Source organism: Aulonocara sp. 'chitande type north' Nkhata Bay, linkage group LG6, assembly GCF_057382095.1.
Source record: "Aulonocara sp. 'chitande type north' Nkhata Bay isolate Kocher_YH1m ecotype deep benthic linkage group LG6, A_spYH_male_GT1.1, whole genome shotgun sequence".
Classification (NCBI taxonomy): Eukaryota; Metazoa; Chordata; class Actinopteri; order Cichliformes; family Cichlidae; genus Aulonocara; species Aulonocara sp. 'chitande type north' Nkhata Bay.
Window position 1 is genome coordinate 30215882 of NC_141349.1, and position 27722 is coordinate 30243603.

The window sequence follows — 27722 nt, forward strand, 5'->3', positions numbered from 1 at the left end:
TGGTGGATTAAAATCTCACGGTACTTTTCTGGGTTCATAATTAGATTCATCTCTCCATCAGGTCTGATTTTCAGTCCAGGTCTTGTGTAATTAGGCACACCTCAACCTTTGCTCCCCATTTTTCTTCCACTGAGACCATTTCCGATGAGGCTCCATTGAGGAGTAAATGGATCAGCTGAAGGAGCGGAGGCACCTCACAGGTCCTGTGTCAGCTCTTTGTTGTTTCTTTCCCCATATCTCTTAACAACAAGACTTTGAGATGCTGATCATTTGCTGTAGATTGTTTTTAGACCCTTCACTTCTTCTGTTCTCCATTTGTGCAATTTTAAGGACACACTTTACACTGTGCCAAGATATGCCAAATTTTGGGTTAACAGCTGTTTGGGATTGACCTAGTTGTCCAAAAATACTATTTCATCATTTTGTCAGACTCTGTTAACATTTTCTGTAAATTCAGCCAAAGAAATTTGAACAAATTGTGTGTTTTTGCAGCAGGGTGCTATAGCAACAAAGAGCCTAAAGACACAATTGAATTTTTTTGTTTAGTTTTCTGTTATGTGCAGATACAGCACTGGTTCATCCCTTGGGTTAGGTGACATTTTATGCTTGAAGGATTCACAGATCAGTGTTAAGGGGTCCTAATAAATGACTGGACTAAAAACAAGTGAAAAAAGGAAGCAATGTCCAAAGACAAAGTTGGATGATCTTCAGAAAGCCAGGAGAACCTGCAAGAAATTACAAGAAAATGTGTCTGTTTGGAAGCAAAATATGAAGATATGAAGGATGGCTCAGGACTTTTTCACAGTAAAAATGAATTTATTGACATTGTTTCTTGTTCAAGAAGATTTCAGATTTGTTACCAGATCAAAGTCTAAAAGTCTAAAAAAAGAAAACAGAAAAATAAAGTGTTAATAATGAATTTCACAGTTCTCTGTAATATGTTGTGTGCTGAGTCAGATGTAGTTTAATTAGATGTGGGGATCTTAAAGAGGTTTTTTTCAGAGGTATTTTAATGAAGGCATTTACAGTGAAGGGTTATGTGTAAAACATTTAAGGATTACTTTCATCCACCAGGTGGGACAAATCTATTCACAGTAATCCTGACTTTAAGTGTGTATGCTTAATTTTATTGCCTACAGGTTAAACCAGTTAAAGACACACACCAGTCAAGTATTCATATCTTGTGGGAACATCTAATTGACATAATGGTTTCCCTAACCATAACTATGAAAAATGAATGCCTAACAATAACCCTAAATTTAACAAACACCCAATTTAACCATTTCCCTAAAGTCTCAAAATGCCTTTAACTTGTGGGGACCAGGATTTTGGTCCCCACAAGTAAAGTAGACTTCCAACTTTTGGTCCCCACAAAGATATGAATACACACAGCGTGCCGTCTGTTCCGTTCATGCTGCGACCTGCTGCTCCTACATTTCTGCTCATCTTTGATGTGTGTCAGGTCTTTAACAGCAGCGGGACTGGGGCTTGGGGGTAAAGACAGGGCTCGAAACGAAAGTTACACCACAGCGAGACCTCGCAACAAAACACCCCGCCTCCTTCCGCCCCTGAGCGCTGCGCCTTCTCTCTTTCTGGAAATCTCTGACCTTATAAGGTAGGAAATTAAACCAGAACCTCATTGGTGGACGGGAGACAAGGTACAGGTAAACGTTTGGCCTTGTTTGGGATGTGCTCGGATGTTTGTGAGAACAGCTCTTGTTTCTATTACTTCAGTTTACCTTAGAATGTAATTTGTTGTTGCAGATAAAAACACCCTGTCAGAAACACGGTGCAAAGGCCCACTGTGGCTGACACGTCTGCAGTGATAGTGGGGCCAATCAGCTTCCACTTAAAAAAATGAAATGATAAAAACAGGAACACACTTTGTGCACGAGACTTACATGTTAGTTTACATGCTGCAGTCATTAATGACACATGAGAGGTGCCACACCTCTGGTCCCGTTGCAGGTACAGACCCCCCCCCCCCCCCACATACACACACACGTACACACAGACACACACTATAGGGGGCAGTGATCTTGCACCAGTGAACATTTCGACATTACATTCCTCCTCAGAGTCTAACTTACAGTTGTTGAACCTTTTTGAACATTTGTGCACTTCCACATGTGTGATGTTCAATGAGGTTTAGTCCCTGAAAGCCTTTGGTTGTTTTTCCAGTATTGCTGTGGAAGACAACAGGTATTTATTTAAGCTGTGCATTCATTATTGATAGACAATCATATCATGTCAGGAAAAAAAAATGACAAGGAACTTAAGTGAGTCATAATTTAAAATTAGTCATTTCATTAGACAGCTCTTCATAATAAGTGGAGGATGTTAGTGAGTATGGTCAGTCAAACTGTATTTTCCATTTTCTGTTTCATTATCAACATTTATGATTTATGCACTTTGTTTGTTTTATAAAAAAAATTCCATCCGGGTTGTAAAATAGCAAATTTCTTTCTTTTTGATTCAGAGCGACTCGCAAGTCCGCGTTTTTACGTGGAGCACTTGAACACCGCGCGAGGAGGGGGCGGGGCCGTTGGCTTACCTGCGAAAAATAAAACTGGGCCGATCCCAGGTGGAGTCGACGCATCCTCGCTGATCCACGCCTGAGCAGCAGGAGCGCTTGACGGAGCGGACAGCCGGCTGAAGACGCGACGAAGAGGAGCGGAGAGGTGGTGTTCTTGTGGCCCCTCCTGAGCAGCTGCTTGTTTTGTGAAGGTGTCGAGAAGGAGGTGGTGGAGGAGGACTGCTGCAAACACGAACGCAGGAAGGCGACTCATCACACCTGCAGTGCCTGTAGCTGAAAATCAGGTGTGTCACCTCGTTTCCTGCAGGTAGAGAGATAGCGAAGACTTCAAAGTAAGAAATTAAGAGATAAGATATGTAATGGCTCACACCTGGGCAGGTTCTCTCGTCAGGTGAAGCGCGTGCTCCATTATCGTCTCATTGACTGCGGAATTATTTCTACAACAATTTAAAGTGACTTTTTTGTATTTGTTGGCTGAGACGCGAGCTTGCAGACGTGTTTGTGTTCTCACACCTGTGAAACCAACAATCAGAGAGCTTTACTTCGACGGGCTTTAAACCTTCACAATAATTCAGAACTTTAGCCTCAAACAGCTGAATAAACTTCATGTGGGTTAAGTTTTATTTTGGTGGCCTGTATGAACTGAGTGGAAGGCTGCATGAAGTGATGACGATGACAATATGGCACAAACACAATTTGAAGTAATTTGAGGTACCGAGAGCTCATGTTTGCCTTTTTTACAGAGTTTAATGCAGTTTTTGTCATTGTTGCACAAGATCAGTTGTTTGACTTCCTTCATGTAACAAACTGCACACACCCAGCTGCTATGTCTGTCTGCAGGGCACAAAATTGGAGAGCAGACACCAAAGAGGACAAAGAGCAGTGCAGCAGCACATGAAATTTTTTTTTTAAATTGTATGAAGGGCATATCTTGCAAAAACCGGCTGCTGATCATAATCAATTCTTCCTCTTTTGTAATTAAACTTCACTGTGACCACAAAATCAGCCAAGGTCCTGCAGAAAAAAATGCCATCTCACCCTCAGTGTCAGTCAGCTCTCTGCCTGTTACACAAAGTGAAATGCAAAACATCTTCGGCTTAAAGTTGACTTTTCTGTTTTGACCTGTTTTTCACTCGTCCATCTACATCTTCCAGCCACGATCGTTTCACATATCAAACATCTTGTGACTGCAGTCACATTTTAAACAATTCTCAACAACATCTCCTCCTCAGTCTGTCACCCCACCGGCCTCGTATCACCAGCCAGGCTTCAGACGACAGGACTCGTGTTCTGTGTTAGGTAAGAGCCACAGAAGCCCGGATAAAGCCGGGATTGACTTGCGGCCAAGAACAAAAGAGAGCAGGCGAGTGGAGGAGATGCTGAAAACGTGATGAAGAACACTAGAGGTGGATTAAACGGGCCCTTGCAGACAATGGGAGAGCATGTGCTGTGTTTGAGGGTGGATCTGTTTCCAGATGTGGTCAAGCTTCATCCCGACCTCAGCGGAGGTTCACCAGGACACGGCTTACGATAGCTAATGTTTGGATTTTAATTATAAAAGGAACAGAGAATACTGAAGTAGCTCATTTTGTTATTTTGTTCCACCGTGTCAAAATGTGCAAAGGCACTGTGTGCAACTTCCTGAGGAAGTTGGCCTGTTGGTGGCTTCATCAAAAAAGCCGCATGCATGTGAATCTAAAAAGTTTAGAATAAAAGACTTTAGCCGTCATAGCTTAGCTTCACGCACACGACGCTCTGCAGGATTTCAGTCCTGAATTAAAGCAGAGGAAATGTCAGTGTGTTCCTCTTCCTCCCCCACTTATCTTCAAGACTTTGAGCACATAATGAACTTAGGAGAGACACAGATGACACCTTGTCCACTGATCCCTTTTATCCCTCAGTCTAAGCGCACTCGCACACTCTATCTGTGCCTTTATCTCTGCACAAAAACAAACACACACACCGCTCTGCTGTTTTTTGCATCATCCACCCTCTGATCCAAGAGACGTCGGCTCCTCTGAATGAGTCTCAGCATCGAGGGTGTGCAGGCTGCGCTCATGATGAACGCTCTTACAGCCCAACTTATCATTTCAGGATCATTCGATAAAACCGACCTGCATTTATATCCTTAATCGGTGAAGGATGGTGTTGATGTGTGGAAAACTTTATCTTCTACCTACAGTATCTACACTGAGTCTGATGTTTTGAGTTCTTTCCCGACCTCTCTGCTTGGAGTTCAGTCATTTCTGGCCTGCGTGATGCAGCTGAAACATTGGTTTTCTAATGTTTGATTTTTCTAATATGACTTCAGGAAGGGGAAATGTTCCACTAGCTTAAGTCATCTAAAGGCTTTGAACATCAGGGGTGAGAACTGGTTCCAAATAGTTTGATCTATGAGAAGCTTATCATCTCCTTTTATCAGTGCTGGTTTGTCTCTTTTGTGCAACAAAGTGGAGTTGTTGCACGCTTCAGTCACAGACGTGCCTTTTTCTTGACAGAAAATGAAACTGTTGTTTAGTGGGCACGACTCAAAGCTCTAAGCTGTAAGTAAAAGATTATATGTTCATCTGAACAAACTCTTTTAATGGGGGGGAAAAACTGGCTGTCAATAACTTTAATTTGCATTCACCATGTGCAAATTTTCTTGGCAAGGTCACATCCAGTTGATTATTTATTTAGGTTTTTAATGTCTTTCAGGGCATTTCTTTTTCTTTCTGCAGCCCCGAGTACTTCTCCAGGGTGTGGCTGGGGAATAATCACATTTCTCCACCTGTCCAGACTTGCTCTGACATTCCTTTCTACCACTCTGAGTGCAAAAGCGTCCGTCCACAGACCTCCGTCAGGCTTTTTACATATAGGCTCTACACAGAGCAGCATAGCTGCACATTTATCACCTGTGCTGGAACAGAGGGTCACGGATGATGAGCAGGAGTCGGGAATTTGTGGAATTCTGTGTAATGAGTTGGTGAGGAAGGAATGCGGGCCTGATGGGGAACAAAAGATGGACAGGTAGAAAAATAAAAGCAGTCGTAGAACAGAGCACAGCTGAAAAGAGATTAATCATTTTGTCTGACTGCGATGAGCCTCAGGTCAATAATGTGATCCTGACATTAGTATCTGGGTTGATTGGCTGTCCCAGCTCTGGTTTAAAGTTAAAGGTGGTTGCAGGAAAAGAGGCTACATGGTCATAATGACACTGCGGGGAACAGCTGCAGAGCAGATGTCCAAACCTGTGGTGCAGTTCTCATCATCTTCAAAAAGAACACAAACGCACACACATAAGATGAGGTAGCACAGTCCTCAGTATTGGTGGTCTGATCTGAATCATTAATCTGAATATTTTTATTTACTCAGAGTTATCTCATTTGTGTCTTTAATTCAGTTACAACACAAAAGAGACAACAGGAAGGATGACGTGCAACAAAGCTGCCACTGTGAACACACTGCGTTCAGTGTCGTAAGCCTGCCTTTATGTAGAAATCTTTCAATGAATCAAACGTGCACAGTCACTTCGATGGTCTTAAATCTTGCACAACAATAAATGGAGTTTTTTGTACAGGCTGTGTAGATGACTTGGACTCATGAGTCATCTGCATTTTAAATTGTATTTTTGCCTCGACTGTGGTTTTGAGGTTGGTAAACTCTGCAGAGTCTCTGGGAGCTTGTGATTCGAGACTCAAGAGTTTGTTCGCTGTACCTGCAAGAAATTCTGTCAAAATAATCCAGCGCATCATATCTCTAGCCCTTAATCTCACAGAAACGGCTGCTGTAAAGTAATGTGCGTACCCCTCTGTAAGGAGGTATTTTTAATTCTCACAGAAAGTTATTTTTTTAATTTATTTTTTGCCCCAATAATTTCAGTGCTCTTGTCTGTAAAATGTGAAAGATCAGACTGTCACAGTGTTTTGATATTTGTTAAAATCCTCTTGTTCTGTTTGTTTTGTTTTTTTAAAAGCTACCATGACTGATGCAGACAAGTTCCTGTATGGGGACCGCAGTGCGCTGACCGACCCTCTGGCTCAGGCCGACTGGGCCACCAAGAAGCTGGTGTGGGTCCCCAGTGAGAAGATGGGTTTTGAGGCCGGCTCCATCAAAGAGGAGAAGGGAGACGAGTGCATGGTGGAGCTGACGGACTCTGGCAAGAAGGTGAAACTGAAGAATCAACAAGCCTGTGTTGCAGTGTGTACTTTTTACTGTCCCAGCCTTGTTCAGCAAGCCTGACTCTGCTTCTGTTAATCTCAGGTGAAATTCAACAAGGATGACATTCAGAAGATGAACCCACCCAAATTCAACAAGGTGGAGGACATGGCGGAGCTCACCTGCCTGAACGAGGCCTCTGTGCTGCACAACCTCAAGGAGAGATACTACTCCGGGCTCATCTATGTGAGTGGGCAGGGATCTGTTTTTGTTGCATTTTAATGTCGCCGATCTTCCTGAAATCGATGTTGCTGCTGCTCCTCGTCGACTGATTGGTCTCGTGTTGTCTCTCGCGCAGACGTACTCCGGCCTTTTCTGCGTTGTGATCAACCCGTACAAACACCTGCCCATCTACAGCGAGGAGATCGTGAACATGTACAAGGGCAAGAAGAGGCACGAGATGCCCCCTCACATCTACGCCATCACAGACACGGCCTACAGGAGCATGATGCAGGGTAAGGCAGCTGTAAAATTAGTTTTAAACGCGTCCATACTCCATCAGGTCAATGATGTACCGTACAAAGATGTAATTAGAAATTTATTGGCATGCTTAAGGAAAAAATGTCTAAAATGTCACACACTTCACCTTAGTTTCTGATCTGGAGTCTCATCTTTCTCTTTTACAGATCGTGAAGATCAGTCCATCCTCTGCACGCAAGTCTTTCTCTTTTTTTTGTTCATTTTTTTTATGTTTTTGCAAAAACAAATTACAATCATTGCATCATCCCCCCCCCCCCCCCCCCCCTTTGTTTGCGCTACTTTTTTTTTCTTTTTCTTTTTTTTCTTCCTTGTAGCGGAAAGTTTGACATCATGCATTATATCCAGTGCCTAATATTTAGTCTAGGAGTTTCATTTTCAGAGCAAAACTTTAAGCTTTTTTTTTTTCTTTTTTTTTTTTTTTAAATTTGATGTCTCAGTTTTTAGAAGTGTGTCCTCCTTCATGCTAACACTGTAGTAAAGCTTAAGGAGGTCTTCCATTAGACACTTGACTAAATTATTTGATTGTTCTAGACTCCAAAGGCCATAAAAACACTGTCATTACCTCAGTTGATGGTGCACCTGTCAAGACTTCGTGAAATAAAACAAAGCACATGACACACAGAAGCAGAGCGTGGAAAAGTCCACCCCACAGTCACTGGGGTTTGTGGGCATTAGTTTATTCACAGCTGTCTTAAAGTCTGAAGCAAACAGACTCTCCTGGGAAGATTGTCAGTTTTGAATGCTTTGTTTGGAAATGACCGTATAACCCCACGCTGACAGGCAGCAGCATCTGATTCTCTAAAATCGCTGCTGATGTCTTTCCTCGTCGTCACCACAATGACTCATCTGAATGCGTCAGACCTGCAAACCCTCGAAACTTCTGCTTTTACAGAGGCGCTCAACACTCTCTGATGATCGGTCAATAAAGTGCATTTAAATAGCGGCACCTGGCTGCTACTTACAATCTTAATTCCTGTACAAGCAGCAAAGGTGTGCTTTAGTTTTTCACACACTGCTTCTGCATTTTGGCTTAGTTTTTATTAAATAAATGTCTTATGCCTTGAGGTTATGCTGATATAAATCCATAGACTTCCATCTTATATCACTTTAACCTCAAACTGCATCAGTATTTACTTAAATTTCTGCAAATTGATATTTTTCTGTCTTGTTGTTGCTTTTACGTCAGTTATCAGTTCTAAATTAATCATAATGCATGTGTGTAAATCTCTCTGCTGCAGTGGGGAGTCAGGAGCAGGAAAAACAGAAAACACCAAGAAAGTCATTCAGTATCTTGCTCATGTCGCCTCATCCTTCAAGTCCAAAAAAGACCAGGTTAGTAAATCATCGTCGCTTCCTTTTGCACAAACGTTGAATTACCTGGTCCTCCCTCCCCTCTTCTGACATCAAGTATCAGTAGATTTCCTTGTTAGTCCATCTGTTTAACGTGATTTACTCGAGGAAGCTGTGTGCGACCGCATTCCTATTTCAGGCCTCGACGTGCCCGCCTCACCTCTGCGGCGGCTCCAGCTGAAGCAGAACGCAGATGTGTTTGTGCACGTGTGTGTTCATGTACTACTCATGTTAAATGTAGGTTATTCAGCAGGACCGGACACGAGCTGCTTAATTAATCATTTCTTGAGTCACCAGGTGACAGCAGGTTTCCTCTGCAGTCATGTAATACTTGCACTGAAGATGGCATCAAATATGTTCAACTTTCTTTTCTTTTTTTTCTACTTTTTCTCCAGGGCTCTGCTGTGTTGTCACATGTGAGTTCATTTATGACCTCATAAATGTCCACTTAAGTTTTCTCTACTAACCAGTTTTGTTTTCTTCACATTGAAGAAAATGCATTCAAGATTACACAAAACTAACCATTATAATGGCTTCAAAGGAGCAGCTTGGGGAAATGTGCTTTCTGGCTGAGGAAAGACCATTTGTATCTTCATTAAGATCAAGCAGTTAGCTTTGGAAAAAGACTTAAAGCATGTGGAAACTGCAAACCCACAAAACATGTTATTTCATCTTAGTTTCAGCTGTATAACAACACAATTTTACCAAGCAGGAATGCACAAAACTTCCCATTTAAAAACAGCACTTTCCATATTTTGTATTTATAGTTGGCTGTGTACAGGGTGTAAAATGATAAGATTAAGATTAGTAACTTCCAATCGAGGCCACTCTGATGGTTTCAACTGAATATTATTTTACAAATTTGAGTTTTATTGATTACATTTTTAATTAACCAGATGTTTATGATCAACAACTCAGCAATTTGTTCCAAAAACTTAAAGCAAATTTTAAAAAACCTAATCCACAAAGGCCAATAACTTTTTCTTTTCGCTCCTTCCAGTGCTGCACTTTCTCACTGATTCTCGTTATATTTGGGTTCAGTTTTTGCCTAATGATAAAGACGGCTACACTGCAAAAATAAAAATTTCATTCACATTAAAGAATCTGTTGTGGTTTGAGGAAATAAAGGGAAACGAGACAAACATTTCCCACTCCACCCAGCAGCAGTTTTTTTTTTTTTTTTTTTTTTAAAAACTCTCTCTCTGTTTGCTCAGTTGCTGCGATTTGTCATTGTTGTGTGACTGTATACAGATTGTTGGAATCTACCTGCATTTCCTTTTGGGGTTTTTGACTAACCTGCATGTGTGCTGCTTGTGATCCCTTGTTTGTGCATGCATGGACAGAAAATCTTACAGGGATTTTGTGCTTGAGCGGGCTTGCTGTGCAGTGGGAATGTGTGCTGGAATGTGCAGGAGTGTGTGTAATAATGCCTTTTCCTGAGGGTGTTGTTTTAATTGTGCAGACACAATTGTTTATAATAAAGTAAATAAGTTGCTGCACACTTGTTTTCCACTCGCTAGCCACAGAGCTGCAGGAAAAGTGGTCTAAACTTGCGCTTGCTTAACCAGCGTCCATCTGAGTGTCACATTAAACCACTAAATCCAACTGTGTTGTGGCTCCGACTTCTCTCTGTCAGGGGGAACTGGAGAAGCAGCTGCTGCAAGCAAACCCAATCCTGGAGGCCTTTGGCAACGCAAAGACTGTAAAGAATGACAACTCCTCAAGATTTGTAAGAGCTGCTCTTTTTCTATTTTCTTTAAATTTTCAAAACAAGCTTTGAAAAGGTAGCTTTTGCTGTTTGAACCCAACTTTTTCTGCCTTGACACTTAGGATGAATGCAAAAGTGCTTGAAATGAAGGCATCCGGACTTCTGTCTGTAGTTCTTAAAGATGTTTCTCCTCTGATCCAGGAGGTCTTTTCAGTTTTTAAAAACTGATGGAGAGTCACAGATAATTAACGCAAGTTAGATACCAAGTCCTGAGAGTTGCCGATCCACCCACCCTGTAAACATTCAAGTCATTAAGGGTCACATGAGCCAAGGTGTGAGTGGGGAAGAGATTTCAAGACTCCGTCGTAGATCTGAGAGCTGCTGTTCAGTGATGCTCATTCACAGTGGACCTAGATGGCCTCATTCACTCCTTTGAAACAGTGTAATGTGTGAACGTCGTTCATTTCAAGCACTTAAACTACTGCAACCCGGATGACCGGGAAATCGGTAGACACAACCAGGGTTTTTAAATCTTTTCAGTCATAAACTCAGGACACATTTTGGGAGAATCACATTGACATTTAAGAGTCACGTTTTGTTTTTTTGTTTTTTGTTTTTTAAATGTGGTGCACATCAGTTTTTTTTTTGGTTTTTTTTTTTTTTTAAAGTTTTATTGTCACATGTGCAGTAAAGACACTTATTTCTGTCCGATAAAATTATTCCCTCCAAAACACCAAATCCCCAAATAAACATGCATAACCAAAACAAATAATTAAAAAAACCCTCCAATAGTGTAGTTTTTGTTTTGTTTTGTTTTTTGTAGTTGTATTTCTTAAATAGTACTTACAATAGAAATATCAACTTTGAAAGAATCTGAGCTACAAAAGGTTATCTACATGTTTATACAACTACCAGGAAATGGTCCACCTTGGATCTCACACTGGTGAAAGATGCTGCCTGAGTAGAAGTTCCTGCTGTTTGGTCCAAATGTGTTGATTTTTTCAGACAAAGTCTATAAAAGTTTGGTGAAAATTGACTTAATGTCTTTTTGTGGTGGATTTATAAAAAAATCTTTTTCAGGGAAAATTCATCAGGATCAACTTTGATGTCAATGGTTACATCGTTGGAGCCAACATTGAAACTTGTATCCTTTTAAAACTTGATTTCTTCTGGCCTAATCTGAAAAGAAGAGCTAATGTTCCCGTGAACTCTTACACCTCTTTCCCAGGGGCGGCATTGACGGTGAGCCAAGCGGGGCACTGACCACCCTCACAAATGTAAAAATTCTGGAGGGGTCTCTGCTCTTTGCCAAACCTTGCACCTGTTAAGTTCTGATTTATGCATCATTAAAAGTAGTCTGGACATTTGGCCTTCCTGTAAGAAAAGGACTGAAGTTCAGATAAAGTGATGAATAAAATCTGAGGGCTTCAAAGGTGCCAAACAGATTAAATTAATCACTTTACCATGAACTGGTTTTTCTTATAGATGACGCTGTGCTGCTGCTCTTCCTTTTGATGTTTTGTCCTTGATTGAATTGTCAGATCTTTTGGAGAAGTCTCGAGCTGTGAGACAAGCTAAAGACGAGAGGGGCTTCCACATCTTCTACTACATGCTGACGGGAGCCGGGGAGAAGCTGCGCTGTGAGCACTGAAACCCTTTTCTCTGAATGTAATGAGAGGCTGCACAGAGCCAAGTCACTGTGCCAGCCCTGCCAGCTGCATGTGCTTTAAATTTTTAATCACTGCAATCTATGAAGAACTCATAGTAATGCATCAGAAATGGCCGACTTGGGCCGCGATGATGGAGCTTCACTTTTTCTTCACTCCGTCGTTACAGCCACTGCGACTGCAGAGCTCTGTTTGCGGTTGAGCCAATGCAAGGCCCAAATCTTCAGCTTTACAGAAATAAAATGAAGAGTACTTGGTGAATAAATCTGTCTCTCCTTCTCGTTATTATCCAGCGGAGTTGTGTTTGGAGGATTACAGCAAGTACCGTTTCCTGTCCAACGGACATGTGACCATTCCTGGACAGCAGGACAAAGACCTGTACGCCGAAACCATGGAGGCCTTTAACATCATGAGCATCCCAGATGAAGAAATAACTGGTACTTATAATTTTGTTTATTTTAACTATCGGTTAGTCTGCAAGTTAATTTTGTGACTAATTGATTTTAATAATGCTTTTTAAGGTTTTCCACACGTCTTACCTGGTGGTGGTGTTGTGGGTTTTTTTTGTTTTGTTTCTCAAATCTCACATTTTTAGGCATTTATTTTAAATTCCAAAGAAATGCTATTTTATGTTTAAATAAGATGGGTGACAAGTTCAAGAAAAGACTTTAATGCATGTGATTTGGTGTGACATCACCATGATGCTGTTGCACAAACTTGGGAAAGGCTAGAAAAGCTTTGGGAAGTTGGGTTAAGTCGTGTATAGAGTAGACATACTACTTATACAACTCAAGGTTAATTTTAGTCTGAACAACCTTACACCGTGGACTCCTACACCATTCAGTTGTTGCGGGCTGGGTCGACCTGATGTGTCTCGGGAGGTGGACGTCAGGTTATGTGTAAGGTTACAGCGCAGGGTTTAAAAATTGCGTTCTAGTTATGCCTTTGATTTCCCAGATAAGTCCGAATATCTTTTGGGTGTTTTTAATTTGCGAGGTGACCAGACATGCTGACATTGACTTTTGTTTCTTGGTCAGGCCTGTTGAAGCTGGTGTCTGCCGTGCTGCAGTTGGGGAACATGACTTTCAAAAAGGAGCGCAACTCTGACCAGGCCTCCTTGCCCGATGACACCGGTATACGCATTTACACACACCATCATCGTCTTGTCCTCTATGCGTGCCTTCAGCTGCATGCCATTTCATTCACGCATCAACCTTTGCATGCTCCAATATGATACCCATGTTTCACCCCCAGCTGCTCAGAAAGTGTGCCACCTACTCGGCATCAATGTGACCGACTTCACACGAGCCATCTTGTCTCCAAGAATCAAGGTCTGAAAATCTGTGATTGTTGTCGTGTCATGTCATTTTAGGAACACATTTCATCCACATGTGTCCTGTTCCTTTCTCCAGGTTGGTAGGGACTATGTGCAGAAGGCCCAGACTCAGGAGCAGGCCGAGTTTGCAGTCGAGGCTCTGGCCAAAGCCTCCTACGAGAGGATGTTCCGCTGGCTGGTCATGAGAATCAATAAGGCCTTGGATAAGACCAAGAGGCAGGGAGCCTCTTTCATTGGTATCTTGGATATCGCTGGATTTGAGATCTTTGAGGTACATTTAGACTTAAATATTGTCTGTTTGATTTTGCATCCTGCAGAGAGAGGAGAGGGAAAGTTCAATCAAAATAATACAAGCACATGAGTTTAAATACCAGGGATCCACCAGCCGAAACAAGGGACAATCAACTTCTGTAACATGATAGCAGTGAGAGTGAAAGGGAAGGTTTACAAGTTGAAGATGCTCAGATTTTCATCGGGGGTGAGCAGAACAGTCAAGATTACAAATGAGTTCGTCAGAGGGAGAGCCCAGGCTGAGTGGTTTGGACACAGAGATGAGGGATGGTGAATATACTGGACAAAAGGATGTTAAAGATGGAGCAGCCAGGTAGGAGAAAAGGAGGAGGACCACACAAAAGCTTCATGGATGTAGGGAGGGACATGCAGAGGGTTGGGAGTAGGAGAGGATCTGCAGTGGTGAGCCTTAAAGGGAGCAGCCGAAAGATTTAACTTGTGTATATACTTCTATACTACACCAGGTTTAGCAATTCAAGCTGTGTAACCTCATGATTTTTCAGCATAAATATTATAAATGTAAATTATTTAAAAAATAATCAGTTTATTTCTACAAGGGAAAAATGTTTTATTTTCCATTTACTGAAACGACTCTGTCCTTTGTGGGGGTTTTTTCTTTTTTTCCTTTTTCCCCCTGCAGCTGAACTCGTTTGAGCAGCTCTGCATCAACTACACCAACGAGAAGCTGCAGCAGCTCTTCAACCACACCATGTTCATCCTGGAGCAGGAGGAGTACCAGAGGGAGGGCATCGAGTGGAGCTTCATAGACTTCGGCCTCGACCTGCAGCCCTGCATCGACCTCATTGAAAAACCTGTATGTTAGCTTATAGTTGTCATTCCTCCTCCGGCAGTAACTGTCTTAACCTGGAGCGACGCCTCTGATTAATTACGTGTGTTCTGCAGAAATTTCCGCTTACGTTCTTCACAGCAAACAGTTGTGCAATAATTGTGGCATGGAAACCAAACTTCATGATTAAGTGGATTCCTCTGAGGTGTGTGTGTGTTTGTGTGTGTTACAGGCCAGTCCTCCTGGTATCCTGGCCCTGCTGGATGAAGAGTGCTGGTTCCCCAAAGCCACTGACAAGTCGTTTGTGGAGAAGGTGTCTCAGGAGCAGGGCTCACACCCCAAGTTCCAGAAACCCAAAAAACTCAAGGATGATGCAGATTTCTGCATCATTCACTATGCTGGAAAGGTCAGATGTGAAATCATTTTAATTTAGTCTTAATTAGTATTAATTTTAATAAATAAATGATACACAACAACATTTTTAGTAGTAGTAACTGAAATCTTATAAATTCTGTTCCTGAACCTGTAAATAAGCCTTGAAATCACTGTTGCTGTATTATCTCACAAGTATACAAACTACTTTGGGAGTGATGTATTATAAGTTTACTTTGTCCATGTATTTCCGGCTCCTTACTACTTTGCTATTCTTAAATGATGAGTGTAATTTTCAGATACTCTAACGCTGTATTTGAGTCAGATGACGGTCACTTTGATGTTTCTTCCAGTTTTTGAAAGGGAGTTTTTCCTTCCCACCGTCGCAGAGTGTTTTCTCGTAGATCATCTGATTATTTGGCTTTTTTTTTTTTTTTTTTTTTTTTCCTGTTGCAACACAAAGCACCTTTAGGCAGCTGTAACTTGGGGATTTATAAATAAAACGGAAAAATATTAAGGTCACAACTTGAGTAATGTACTTTCTACGTGCCACTAGATGGCAGCAAAATGACAGCCCACACAGCATTCATCCATCAGTGTATTTTCTGAACCGCTTATCCAGTTCAGGGTCGCGGAATACAAAAACACGTTTACCAGGTGCATGATTTATTCATTGCAGCAAAGCATCAGGTTCTATATAAAATGGGGCATTTGAAGCACAAACTTAAAAATAAGGCCGAGGTTGCTGATCATCCTGTGTTTTACATCCGTCTCCTGCAGGTGGACTACAAGGCAAACGCATGGCTGATGAAGAACATGGATCCTCTGAATGAGTGTGTGGCCACTTTGCTCAACCAGTCTACAGACAAGTTTACCTCTGACTTGTGGAGAGATGGTAGGTCATGTGACTGACTTTATCTGTGTATCCAAGAGGCCCAGTTCTTTGAGTGTGAGGCATAAAAATTTAGATTCACTAGTGTCAGCACCATTAAGAGCCAAGTCACACAATGATCAACACAGCTGAACTCAGTTGTGCTCTGTGCATCTTAACAGTGGATCGTATCGTCGGCCTGGATAAGGTGGCAGGAATGTCGGACTCTGCGCAGGGTGCGTTCAAAACTCGAAAGGGTATGTTCCGCACCGTGGGTCAGCTTTACAAGGAGCAGCTGACTAACCTCATGACCACCCTTAGAAACACCAACCCCAATTTTGTCCGCTGCATCATCCCGAACCACGAGAAGAAGGTACTGAATAAACAAACTGATGCCACACTCGATGAATTTCTCAGCACTGCAGGTGCAGATAGACTGTTGCATCAGTCACGTGTCGTGATTAAAACTGATCATGTGCATCTGCCAACTTGAGCCTGTTTATCTGAACCGTGAAACTGACAGCATTTCTAGGATTAATAGACGGAACACATGAATCCATCTTTTCAATCGTTTCTTCCTCCAGGCTGGGAAACTGGAAGCTCACCTGGTTCTGGACCAGCTCAGGTGTAACGGAGTCTTGGAGGGGATTCGGATCTGCAGACAGGGCTTCCCCAACCGCATCGTCTTCCAGGAGTTCAGACAGAGGTAGGTTTTTTGTTTGTTTTTTTTTTTTGTTTTTTTACAAAAAAAACAAACCCAAAACAGCAGATTGTGGGGTTTTTTTTTTTTTTTGTTGTTGTTTTTGTTTGTTTTTCTGTCATCTTTTTTTAAATTTTTTTTTATACATTTATATAAGAGGTTTAGGCTCATTTTTTTTCCCCACTGCTAAATAAACTCTCCCATGAGGGCATTTCATACAAGAATGATGGGCTGTTATTTAAATTGTATTCATTCTTTAAATGCTGTAAATGTTGATATCCTAATTAAACCACCTCAGTGTCTAAGTAGAACAACAGCAGTCCGAATGCTAAATAATCTCCAAATTATTTTCTCATTAACTTGAGGCAACAACTTGATTTTTATTTATTTAATGTGCAATTGGGGAAAATATCTCCCCTTTAGGAAATGGTTATATTAATTTATCTTGCAGTGCAAAAACTAAAAATGTAAACTAGAGCAAACCACACATCTGGTCAAATCTACATACAAATCCTTATTCTTAGTTTTCTTGCAAATAAACAAACTGAACCAGTCTCACAACATACGTAGGTCACAAACTTGAAAATAAATGATCTACATTCGATTTTAATCAGAAGTGTTCAGGATGTCCCATTTAGTTCTGCACACTCAACACGTCAAGTACACAACACTTTGTTGTGTACACTTTATTTTGGGGGGGGTTTCCAAACAGGAAAGGACAGAAAAAACAGCCTATTTGTTCCATTACATGGATTTGATTTTACAGATTAGTTTTGACCCTGAAAGTGTCAGCCTTTTTATCTGCTAATTGATTTAATGGTGATCTTCTCTCCCAGGTATGAAATCCTCACTCCTACCGCTATTCCAAAGGGATTTATGGACGGCAAGCAAGCCTGTGTGCTCATGGTAAGAACAACACAATCAATAGATCAGCTGTAGAAGCTTTCAATTTATCATAAGAGCAAGAGGACTCATCACAAGTCTTGTTTTGTTTCACTGAAACACTTCCCTGTTCTGCTTGTCAGATCAAAGCCCTGGAGCTCGACTCAAACCTGTTCCGCATCGGTCAGAGCAAAGTGTTCTTCAGGGCTGGAGTCCTGGCCCACCTGGAGGAGGAGAGGGACATAAAGATCACTGATGTGATCATCAGCTTCCAGGCCTGGTGCAGAGGATATGTGGCCCGCAAGTATGAGACATCAGCTATTTTATTTTATTTCAGCTAGCACCTTTGCACATGGGCAACATTGGAGCATGCTGCGATTTCTTACTCAGTTCTCATAATCTGGTCTGCAGGGTAATCTTTATTTGTTATTCTAATTATAGAGCGTTCACCAAGAGGCAGCAGCAGCTGACAGCCATGAGGGTTATCCAGCGAAACTGTGCCGCCTATCTCAAACTAAGGAACTGGCAGTGGTGGAGACTTTTCACCAAGGTAACAGACGAATATTGGGTTTTGTTTTTTTGTTGTTTTTTTTGTTTTGTTTTTTCATGGGTGGGGTTAGAGATATGACTTGGGACAAACGTAAGCAGACCAGATTGATTGGTTTCAAGGCCACTCCTTGTGTGACAAATGACATTAATTATTTTAGAAAACTTAAAGTTTAATTAATTAAATTAGTTAATTAGTTTTAAGAGTTTACCTGAACTTGCCAAACTGTCTCCAATCAGGTTTTGTTATTTTAGTGTTGGTATGTTCACTCTTTTTGCTTTCAGTTTCTCTTGAGTGCCATTTAACCACTTTTTTTTTTTTTTTTTTTTTTTTTCCCTTCTCCCCTCCTCCAGGTGAAGCCTCTGCTGCAGGTGAGTCGGCAGGAGGAGGAGATGCTGGCCAAGGAAGAGGAGCTGATTAAGGTGAAGGAGAAACAAGAGAAGGCTGAGGAGCTGATCAAAGAATATGAGGCCAAGCAGCAACAGGTAAGAATCGCATATTAACCTTTTTGATCAGTTAAATTTTCTCTTGTGTGAATGTGGCAAAGTTTAAACTGAGAACATAAAAAAAATTCATAACACACATGTCACAATGAGAAGTCTTCTGAAGCTTGGAGATTTAACCTTTGTTCTCCTCTGGTAGCTGAATGCAGAGAAATCGGCTCTTCAAGAGCAGCTTCAGGCTGAGACGGACCTCTGTGCCGAGGCTGAGGAGGTGCGATCCCGTCTGACCATCAAGAAGCAGGAGCTGGAGGAAATCCTCCACGACATGGAGTCTCGCCTGGAGGAAGAGGAGGAGAGGGTCGTTCAGATGCAAAATGAGAGAAAAAAGATGCAGCAGAACATCACGGTCTGTAACGTCCTGGCGACGGGCTTTAAGAGAAATCAAAATGTTCTTTTGGAAAGGTTATATCATTTATTTGTATTTATTGGTTCATACAGGAGCTTGAACAGCAGCTGGATGAGGAGGAAGCAGCCAGGCAGAAGCTCCAGATGGAGAAAGTGACTACAGATGCCAAGCTGAAGAAACTCGAGGAGGGCATGATGGTGCTGGATGACCAGAACAACAAGCTTAACAAGGTGTTGTACATCATGCTAACATCCCCATACTGATGATTTCACAATACAAAGAATATTTCTTTAACCCTGAAATATTCCAGCAGAATAACAACAATTTAAATGTTCATATGTTTTATACATTTTTACCTCAGGAGAAAAAACTGCTGGAGGAGAGGGTTTCCGAGTTCACCACAAACCTTGCTGAGGAGGAAGAGAAGTCCAAAAGCTTGCAGAAACTCAAGAATAAACATGAAGCCATGATCACAGATTTGGAGGGCAAGTGTTTATCATTGAGGTTGTTTTTGAATCTACTGTGAGTCGATTGCAGTTTTTCCTACTTTATTTTTTTTCTTCTTAATGCAGAACGTCTGAGAAAAGAGGAGAAGGTGCGCCAGGAGTTGGAGAAGAACCGACGTAAACTTGAGGGAGACTCGACTGAGCTCCATGACCAGATTGCAGACCTGCAGGCCCAGATTGCTGAACTCAGAGCTCAGCTGGCCAAAAAAGAGGAGGAACTCCTGGCTGCACTTGCTAGGTTAGTCCAATACTTACTTCATTTAGGGTAGGGTTACCCTAACCCCAACTAACAAAAGGAAGACTGGCTTTGTTTTATTAACTCTTTCTGCCTAACCGCCAGGATTGAGGAAGAATCTGCAGCCAAGAACACGGCCCAGAAGAAGATAAGAGAGCTTGAGGCCCAGATCTCAGAGCTCCAGGAGGACCTGGAGATGGAGAGGCAGGCACGGTCCAAGTCTGAGAAACAACGGCGAGACCTCGGAGAGGAGCTGGAGGCACTCAAGACTGAGCTGGAGGACACTTTGGATACCACTGCAGCACAGCAGGAGCTGAGGTGACAGTCAGGCTTGCATAGATGTGACCCAACAATTTATTGGAAAATGAGATGACCGATTCCTTTCAAGTTCTGGACCTTAAGTCTGTTTATGTTTACTTGAACAATACAAGTCTGTATGTTAGGAGATTCAAGACTAAGATAGCCCTTCATCAGTTACTGAATGTAAACGAACTGTTTGAGATTTGTGCTCCTGGTCATTTATTTCCTCCTCCTGTCCATGCAGGAGCAAGCGTGAAAGTGAGGTTGCCCAGCTGAAGAAGACACTCGAGGATGAGGCCAAGGCTCATGAGCAGCAGATGGCCGATATGAGGCAAAAACACAGTCAGGCATTCGATGAGCTCAACGAACAGCTGGAGCAGGCCAAAAAGGTTATTTAAAAACTGGTCAGAAGATGGAGGTGTCAGCAGTCATCTTAAAAAAAATAAAAAAATAAAAATGATGTTTGTTGCTCCTGCAGAACAAAGCATCAGTGGAGAAAACAAAGCATGCCCTGGAGAGCGAGTTGAATGAGCTGCAGATCGAGCTGAAGACTCTGACTCAAGGTAAGGGGGACTCGGAAAACCGTCGCAAGAAGGCCGAAACCCAGGTTCAAGAACTGCAGGTCAAACATGGAGAAAGTGAGCGCCAGCGGAAGGAGCTCGCCGACAAGATAACAAAGATGCAGGTATGACTAGTCATCTGGCAGGGGTGATTTAAGGGGTAGAAGGTTGATTTAACTGCTTGTACAGGGGGAGGATGTAGCTGCAAGTGAATTATTATTTAATGGACTTTTTTTCTTTTTTTTTTTTTTATCATATCTAGTCAGAGTTGGACAATGCAAACAGCCTTTTGAGTGCAGCAGAGGGCAAGAACATCAAATCCAGCAAGGACCTTTCTTCAGTGGAGTCTCAGCTGCAGGATGCACAGGTGAAAATGCCAAAATTCATTATTACTTCTAATGAAAAGGGTTTATTTTTTTTAGTTTATATGCTATAAAACTTGGCTACACATATTATATTAAAGGACAGAAAATGCAGAAATAATAATTTCATGTTACTTTTTTGTATAAAGAAAAAGATTTTTAATAAAAGTAATTCAGGGTGGACATCACTGGTCGAAGTCCTGAGCAAACCAGTAATAAGTTATTGTACTTTTTGGATTATATTGTTCTATTTCCTTCACTGAACAGGAGCTGCTTCAAGAGGAGACTCGTCAGAAGCTCTCCCTCTCCACACGCCTGAGGCAGCTGGAGGAGGAGCAGAACAGCCTGCGGGAGATGCTGGAGGAGGGGGAGGAAAACAAGAAGAACGTGGAGAAGCAGGTTTCCACTCTGCAGACCCAGGTCGGTCCACAATGCAATACAACACAGCAGCCAATAGAGATCTTCTCCTCTGCTGTAACCTTGATTCAGTTACCACAGATCAAGAACGTCTACAAATGTTTCTTTTTCCCCCGCCTCAGTTGGCGGACATGAAGAAGAAGCTGGAACACGAGGCCTCGTCGTTCGAGGGGGCCGAGGAGAACCGCAAGAAAATCCAGCGGGAGTTGGAGAGCATGACACTGCAGCTGGAGGAAAAGACGGCAGCATATGACAAACTGGACAAGACAAAAACCCGTTTACAGCAGGAGCTGGATGACCTCATGGTGGACCAGGACCATCTGAGGCAGATCGTGTCCAACCTGGAGAAAAAGCAGAAAAAGTTTGATCAGGTATCAAAGGGCCATAAGAGCAGACTGTTTCCTACTGTCCTAGTGAGATGTGATTAGTGGTTATATTTCTTTCTTTAATATGCATATAAAGTCGGATTGTTGTTGTGTATGAAGGATTGTTTGCTCAACACAGTAACGGAGAAAGTAAAGAACCGAGACGTTGACAAAAAGTCATGTACCTCTCACACATAATCGATTTTAAAATATTACGGGTGTGGTAGAGTAACCTGATTTCTCAGCCACTTGAGTTGAAGAAGAAAGTGGATCTTTTGCTTCACAAATGAAGCATTTTATTTCTGCTGTTCTTCTCCTGTTAGATGCTGGCAGAGGAAAAAAGTATTTCTACTCGGTACGCTGAGGAACGCGACAAGGCTGAGGCTGAAGCCAGAGAGAAGGAGACACGAGCACTGAATCTGGCTCGTGAGCTGGAGACCATGACGACCCTGAAGGACGAGTTGGACCGAACCAACAAACAGTTCAAAGCTGAGATGGAAGACTTGGTCTCGTCCAAAGACGACGTCGGCAAGAATGTAAGACTGTGCCGGCGTCCTTTACTTGTCTCAGCAGAAGTTGGTCATGAGCAACACTTTACTCAAAATCTGTTTATCAATGCAAACTGCTCACCTTCAGGTTCATGACCTGGAGAAATCCAAGCGTGCCATGGAGCAGCAGCTGGAGGAGATGAAAATCCAGCTGGAGGAGCTCGAGGATGAGCTGCAGCTCACAGAAGATGCCAAGCTACGTCTGGAGGTCAACCTGCAGGCCATGAAGACCCAGTTTGAGCGAGACCTGCAGGCCAGAGACGAGCAGGGAGAAGAGAGGAGGAAGCAGCTTGTTAAACAGGTTCCACAGAGAATTTACAAACATATTATGGCAAGCAGAGGAATCTTTACAAGAAAGCACCACACAGGGATTGAGCTCGCTGTTTGACCCCCAAGCTGGTAGGGGGAGCTCCTTATTAAACACTTGCTTGTGCTACACAAAACAGCTTAACCGAACTCACTTATGGTACTGCATCTAAACAGCAGCACATGTCCCAAGGCATGATGGGAGAACTCTCTTAGCTCCCCCAACACGTCACAAAATAATTACTTTCCAGATATATAATATTTGGCTGAGCCATGATTTCTTTCTTACCCGTTTTAACCTCGAAGGTGCGAGAGATGGAGGTTGAGCTGGAGGATGAGCGCAGGCAGCGCGCTCTAGCCCTCTCATCTAAGAAGAAACTGGAGACGGACCTAGCCGACCTCGAAGCCCAGATCGATGCTGCCAACAAGGGACGCGATGACGCCCTCAAACAGCTGAAAAAACTCCAGGTAAAATATGCAAGCATGCATCCATAAACACAACACAGAATGTAATACAGAGACTTGTCACTCTAAAATTAGACTATTATACACTTACAGATGCCATAAAACCAATTACCACCCATTGTCATAGTTTTTAATTTTTTGTAAAATGAGCTGACAGCCTGTATTTAAAGGTTCACCTTAAATACATTTCATGTCCACACTCCAGGCCCAAATGAAAGATATAATGAGAGAGCTGGATGAGCTTCGTTTGTCCAGAGATGAAGCTGTCAATGAAGCCAAAGAGAGTGAGAAGAAGCTCAAGACCTTGGAGGCGTCTATGCTGCACTCCCAGGAGGTATGGAGATGAAATGGCGATTACAGAGTGATGTAACTGTGTGAGAAAATTAGCCAACATAACTGATATTTAAGAGCTAGACGCTTCTTGCAAAGCTTCCTCAGTGATGACTTTATGTATCCCAGTCTGCTTTTCTGGAGTCAGAACTCTAGAATGGGTCTTCATTTAATGCAAATGATGACTCTGAGAACATTTTCAATGTGTTGCAATCTTACTGTTTACATGTAACTCTGTAGTATGTTTCACTTGTGCCTAATATTTCCTCCAGGAACTGTCCGCTGCAGAAAAACTCAAGAGACAGGCTCAGACCGAGAGGGATGAGCTCCAGGATGAGCTGAACGGCAACAACACCAAGATGTATGAATGAAATACTGGCGCGTGTGTGTGTGTGTGTGTGTGTGTGTGTGTGTGTGTGTGTGTGATCACGAATGGTAAAATTAAATATGGAAACTCAGATTTCAGGAACAACTTTGAATCTTACTTATGCCTGCACAGGCTACACGTTTCTCTCGGGACACTATCACATTAAGCGTCACCTTCTCTCTTCCTCATTTGTTTGCAGTTCTCAGCTGACTGATGAGAAGCGAAGGCTGGAGGCTCGTATAGCCGAGCTCGAAGGGGAACTCGAGGAGGAACAGCTCAACACTGAAATGATCAATGATCGCCTGAGGAGAAGCACACAGCAGGTAGACACCTGTTGATTGTTAACATCTTATTTTATAAGTAGGGCAAATATTTAATGTTAAGTGTTTCAATTGGTCATCAGTTATCACAGAAATAAAGTGAACACTTTAGTTGAGTAGGTTTAAGAATACATAAAACCGGTTTAAAAAAAAAAAAAAAAGGGGGGGTTGCCTTTCATGAGTCTGCCACAATATCAATCATCAGAATACTTTATTAATCCCGAAGAAAATTATGTGGGTTACAGTTGCTCCAAGATGGTAACAGTGACAGACTAAACTATATTTAAACAATTCAATATGTTAAGAACAGCACTAATATATACAAATCACTTAATTATAAACATCAAGAATTTACAGAGGTGATTATAAATAAATATCAAGAATATTAGAGGCAGAATGTATGACATTTGACTCTAACCTGTGAACTTTGTCATTTGCTACTTTACTGTAGTGTGTGTGCCAAAAGGGTGTAACTATTGCAGTGTGTTAGATGGAGGAGTCTTACAGGGAGATGGCTACAGGCAGGAATGATTTCCTGTGTCGTTCAGTGGGGCTTTTTGTAATCTCAGTCTCTCGCTGAACGTGCTCCTGTGATTAGCCAGCGCGTCATAGAGTGGGTGGGAGGTATTCAGCATTGTCTTATCTTGGACAACATCCACCTCTCAGACACCACCCCGAGGGAGTCCAGCTCCATCCCTATAATATTACTGGCCTTTTTGGTCACTTTATTGAGTCTGTTGGCATCTGTGACCCTCAACCTCCTCCCCCAGCATGCAACAGCATTGACCACAGCTGACTCGTAAAAAATCCGGAGCATTTCCAACAGATGTTGAAGGACCTCAGCCGCCCCAAAAAATAAAGATGCTGGCCTTTCCTGTAAAGTGCAGTGGTGTTTTTAACCCAGTCCAGTTTATTGTCTATGTATACTCAAAGGTATTTTTAGTTCTCCACAATGTCCACAGACTGAGACCCAACATGAACAGTTTATGAAAGACTCCACAACATTCACGAAACTCCAGCGTTTACCTCAACATTTTAAAACCTGCCTAACCTGGTTGGTAATTTTGCAGTTGTGAAAAGTTGGTTGTTATGCAAGTTTATTCATCTGTAAAGTGTTTAGAAAAACTGAGTTTGAATTGTTGAATTGCATCTAACTTTAACTATGAAGGCACTGGATTGGTTACAGAATATGGCATGTGGTTATCAGCAGTACGGTAACTCTCCTGTGTGTCTGACACAAGGTCGATCAGCTGACCTCAGACGTGAGCACAGAGCGCAGCAACTCCCAGCAGCTGGAGGGCGCTCGCTCACAGCTGGATCGCCAGAACAAGGAGCTGAAACTGAAGCTGCAGGAGCTTGAAGGAACCATCAAGTCCAAGTACAAGTTCACCATCACCAGCCTAGAGGCCAAGATTGCCCAGTTGGAAGAACAGCTCGACACAGAGTCAAAGTGAGGGGCGATGAAATGGACAGTTTGTTTTATATACTGCATTGGCTTTCCTACTGCAACATATCTCTCGTTTACTGCAGGGAGCGTCAGCAGGCCTCCAGGCTGACGAGACGCACAGAGAAGAAGCTGAAAGAGGTGCTGGTACAGATTGAAGACGAGAGGCGCAACATGGATCAGTACAAAGATCAGGTTAACCCAATCACGCTTTACTTGTAATTTCAAAGTTATTCAAGGACTAAGACATCCTGATATTTAAGCCTGATTCCTTGCTAATGTGCTTGTTCCCACACTGACTGTTCTCCGCAGGCTGAAAAGGCAAATAGCCGAATGCGTCAGCTGAAACGTCAGCTAGAGGAATCGGAGGAGGAGTTGACAAGAGCCAATGCCTACCGCAGGAAGCTGCAGAGGGAGCTGGATGATGCAACTGAGTCAGCAGACTCGATGAACCGTGAGGTCTCCTCTCTGAAGAGCAAGCTTAGGTAGTGGCATTTGTCGGGGAACTCATGTTTTTTGTGTTGTTTTTTTTTTTTTTACATGAAAATTCTTTTGTTTCCAAAAAGGAAATTTGTTTTATATTCCATTTTGCCGACAGTACAGACATTATAATGACCACGTGCATTCAAAGCACAAAATCTACATTGATTGTAGGCATGGCTGCTGCACTAACTCGATGTCCACCATCCTGTAGGCTGCTATTAAGAACCTTGAAACTTTAAACTTGCAATATGCAGAGTGTCAGAACAAGTCCAGGATATGAGATGTGTCACACAAAATTCTCCTGGACTGTTTAAAACAAATGGTTAGTAATGACAGTGTGTTCGGGTTAACAGCTGAGCAGCGCTCGCCCCATTGAGGCGACATTTGACGACCTTGCTGAACACTTAATGATGAGTTTTGACGCCTCAGTATAGATTAGTAAAAAGGCCCATTAGAATAGTTTCCTAGGTTTTACAAGGGTAGCTGAATAGGCAGAGACCACCCTCACTAACTTCTGATGCAAACCCAGTTGTGTTCTGCAAGTCCTGAAATATGACACAGACCGCTCAGTTCTTTAAGGGGTAAAGAATTAAAAGCCGTCAAAAGCAGCTGAATTTACAGAATGTCATTTAAAGGAAGCCTGCTACGTTATGCATTATGGGAAAGTGTACAATTGAGGATTTTCTTAAAGCTTGAGGCAATCAGGACTAAAGTACAAAGTGAAGGATGCCCAAAATCCAAAAGTGCTACACTTGTGTTTTAATGGTTTTTCCTTTTTCTTAAGGCGTGGAGACGTGTCTCACACTCTGCGACATAACCTGAATCGTATTGGGGACAGCGACGATGATAGCGGACTCCCGAGTGAATCATCTGAACGTGCAGCTGAGTGAAAAGCAGGACGAGAAGCCAGGAGGGAAATTCGGACCACAAAAATAATGCATATAAATGTAACCTTGCATCCCCTCCCTCCCCTCATCCTGCTTTAAGTGTAATGCATTTCTATTTGGCCAAATCTTACTCATGTCAGCAAATGTTTTCTATGAAAGCTTTACATAAACTTTCTTAGTATATTTTTCTACTTAACGTGTATGTCATGACACATATCACTGTTTAAACAAACCTTCCAGTTTATCTGAGATGGAGGTTGATGTGTTGATTTAAATGGGGGGGGGAGAAAAAAACGTTGTCACTTTGTGCTAGTTTTGGACACTCTGGGAGTTTTTGTGCTTCACACTGTGCTGGTGTCAGTATAACGTTGGTACTGTATGCCCTTCCTCACTCTGTTAATACCTCAGCCAGATTGCACAATCCCAACTCAAACACGACTGAAATGTTCAGATCTTTAAGTGGAATGCAGTAATATAGGTGGTTAGCCCCCACGCACTGGCTTTATACTTTACTGGTGTTGGGTCATCATGTATTGGATCTGTCTCCTGTTTTGTGCTATGCTTTGCAGCTGAAATGGTTTCTATTGGCACATTAGTTTCTACCTGCTGAACTTGCCCTATTTTAGGTAAATACCTGCCACTGTATTAATCAAGAAATTACAGGACACTGATGCCAATATTGTAAGGCTGTTCTACATTTTATAAAATGCCTTAAATGAAATAAATGGAGAATAAATGCATCTGAATCTTGTGTCTTGTGAGATTATTCACTTTGAGCTGTAGTTGATTCAGAGTTGGCCTTTGGGCTGCTTTCTGTAATCATGTGTCCACTTTATAATGACTGAAAGGTTCTGTGGGACAAGCTGCAGATTATAAAACTTGAAATCTTGGGGTTTCCAAATTGTTCCCTCTTTGTTATGGTGTGTGTGTGTGTTGTGGTTTTGTTTTGTTTTTTCTGGGCAAAATGTTGTGCAACTTCATGTTGGGTACTCAAAGTACCCAAAGGAGCAGTTGCAAAGCTTCAGGGAAGACGTTATTTTGGCCAACCATGCTCACGTTTCACTGTTGTGGCCTTCAGCACAAAATCAGACGTGCACAGTGAAAACGGAGGCTGCCAAAAGTAGTTTACTTTCATTTAAACTTGCCACAAGTGGTTTGATCAATGATAATTTTGTAATAATGCTTCTTGGTAATACATGTTATGCTATTGGAAATCCTTTGTCAAATATATCTCGACCATGGCTCGTCTCAACA

General features: G+C 42.2%; 1 protein-coding gene across 2 annotated transcripts; it reads left to right on the forward strand.

Moving 5' to 3' along the window:
• The first annotated feature begins 2586 nt into the window (after positions 1 to 2586).
• Positions 2587 to 27214, forward strand: LOC147328081 (myosin-9-like). 2 transcript variants are annotated; one of them, XM_086296226.1, is made up of 43 exons: positions 2587 to 2820; positions 6492 to 6682; positions 6779 to 6919; positions 7032 to 7188; positions 7360 to 7387; positions 8452 to 8545; positions 8959 to 8979; positions 10200 to 10292; positions 11352 to 11415; positions 11813 to 11911; positions 12232 to 12375; positions 12976 to 13071; positions 13193 to 13269; positions 13351 to 13545; positions 14206 to 14379; positions 14585 to 14758; positions 15505 to 15619; positions 15778 to 15968; positions 16180 to 16301; positions 17132 to 17201; positions 17321 to 17481; positions 17619 to 17727; positions 18078 to 18209; positions 18367 to 18573; positions 18666 to 18803; positions 18935 to 19058; positions 19146 to 19317; positions 19420 to 19632; positions 19859 to 20003; positions 20093 to 20299; positions 20437 to 20541; positions 20804 to 20956; positions 21076 to 21324; positions 21642 to 21854; positions 21955 to 22167; positions 22479 to 22640; positions 22843 to 22971; positions 23240 to 23328; positions 23534 to 23657; positions 24896 to 25104; positions 25185 to 25293; positions 25411 to 25583; positions 26366 to 27214. In XM_086296226.1, the coding sequence occupies exons 2-43, from the start codon at positions 6497 to 6499 to the stop codon at positions 26469 to 26471; spliced, it is 5883 nt and encodes a 1960-aa protein (XP_086152352.1). In that variant the 5' UTR covers positions 2587 to 2820; positions 6492 to 6496; the 3' UTR covers positions 26472 to 27214. The 2 variants fall into 2 exon arrangements, with proteins under 2 accessions (XP_086152352.1, XP_086152353.1); XM_086296227.1 differs by lacking the exon at positions 8959 to 8979.
• Positions 27215 to 27722: the final 508 nt, after the last annotated feature.

Coding starts and splice junctions, on each gene's coding strand:
- LOC147328081 (XM_086296226.1), top strand. CDS start 6,497: ATGACTGATGCAGACAAGTTCCTGTATGGGGACCGCAGTGCGCTGACC. Junction 7,189..7,359: donor CTACAGGAGCATGATGCAGG/GTAAGGCAGCTG, acceptor TCTCTTTTACAG/ATCGTGAAGATCAGTCCATC. Junction 17,728..18,077: donor GGTGGAGACTTTTCACCAAG/GTAACAGACGAA, acceptor CCCCTCCTCCAG/GTGAAGCCTCTGCTGCAGGT.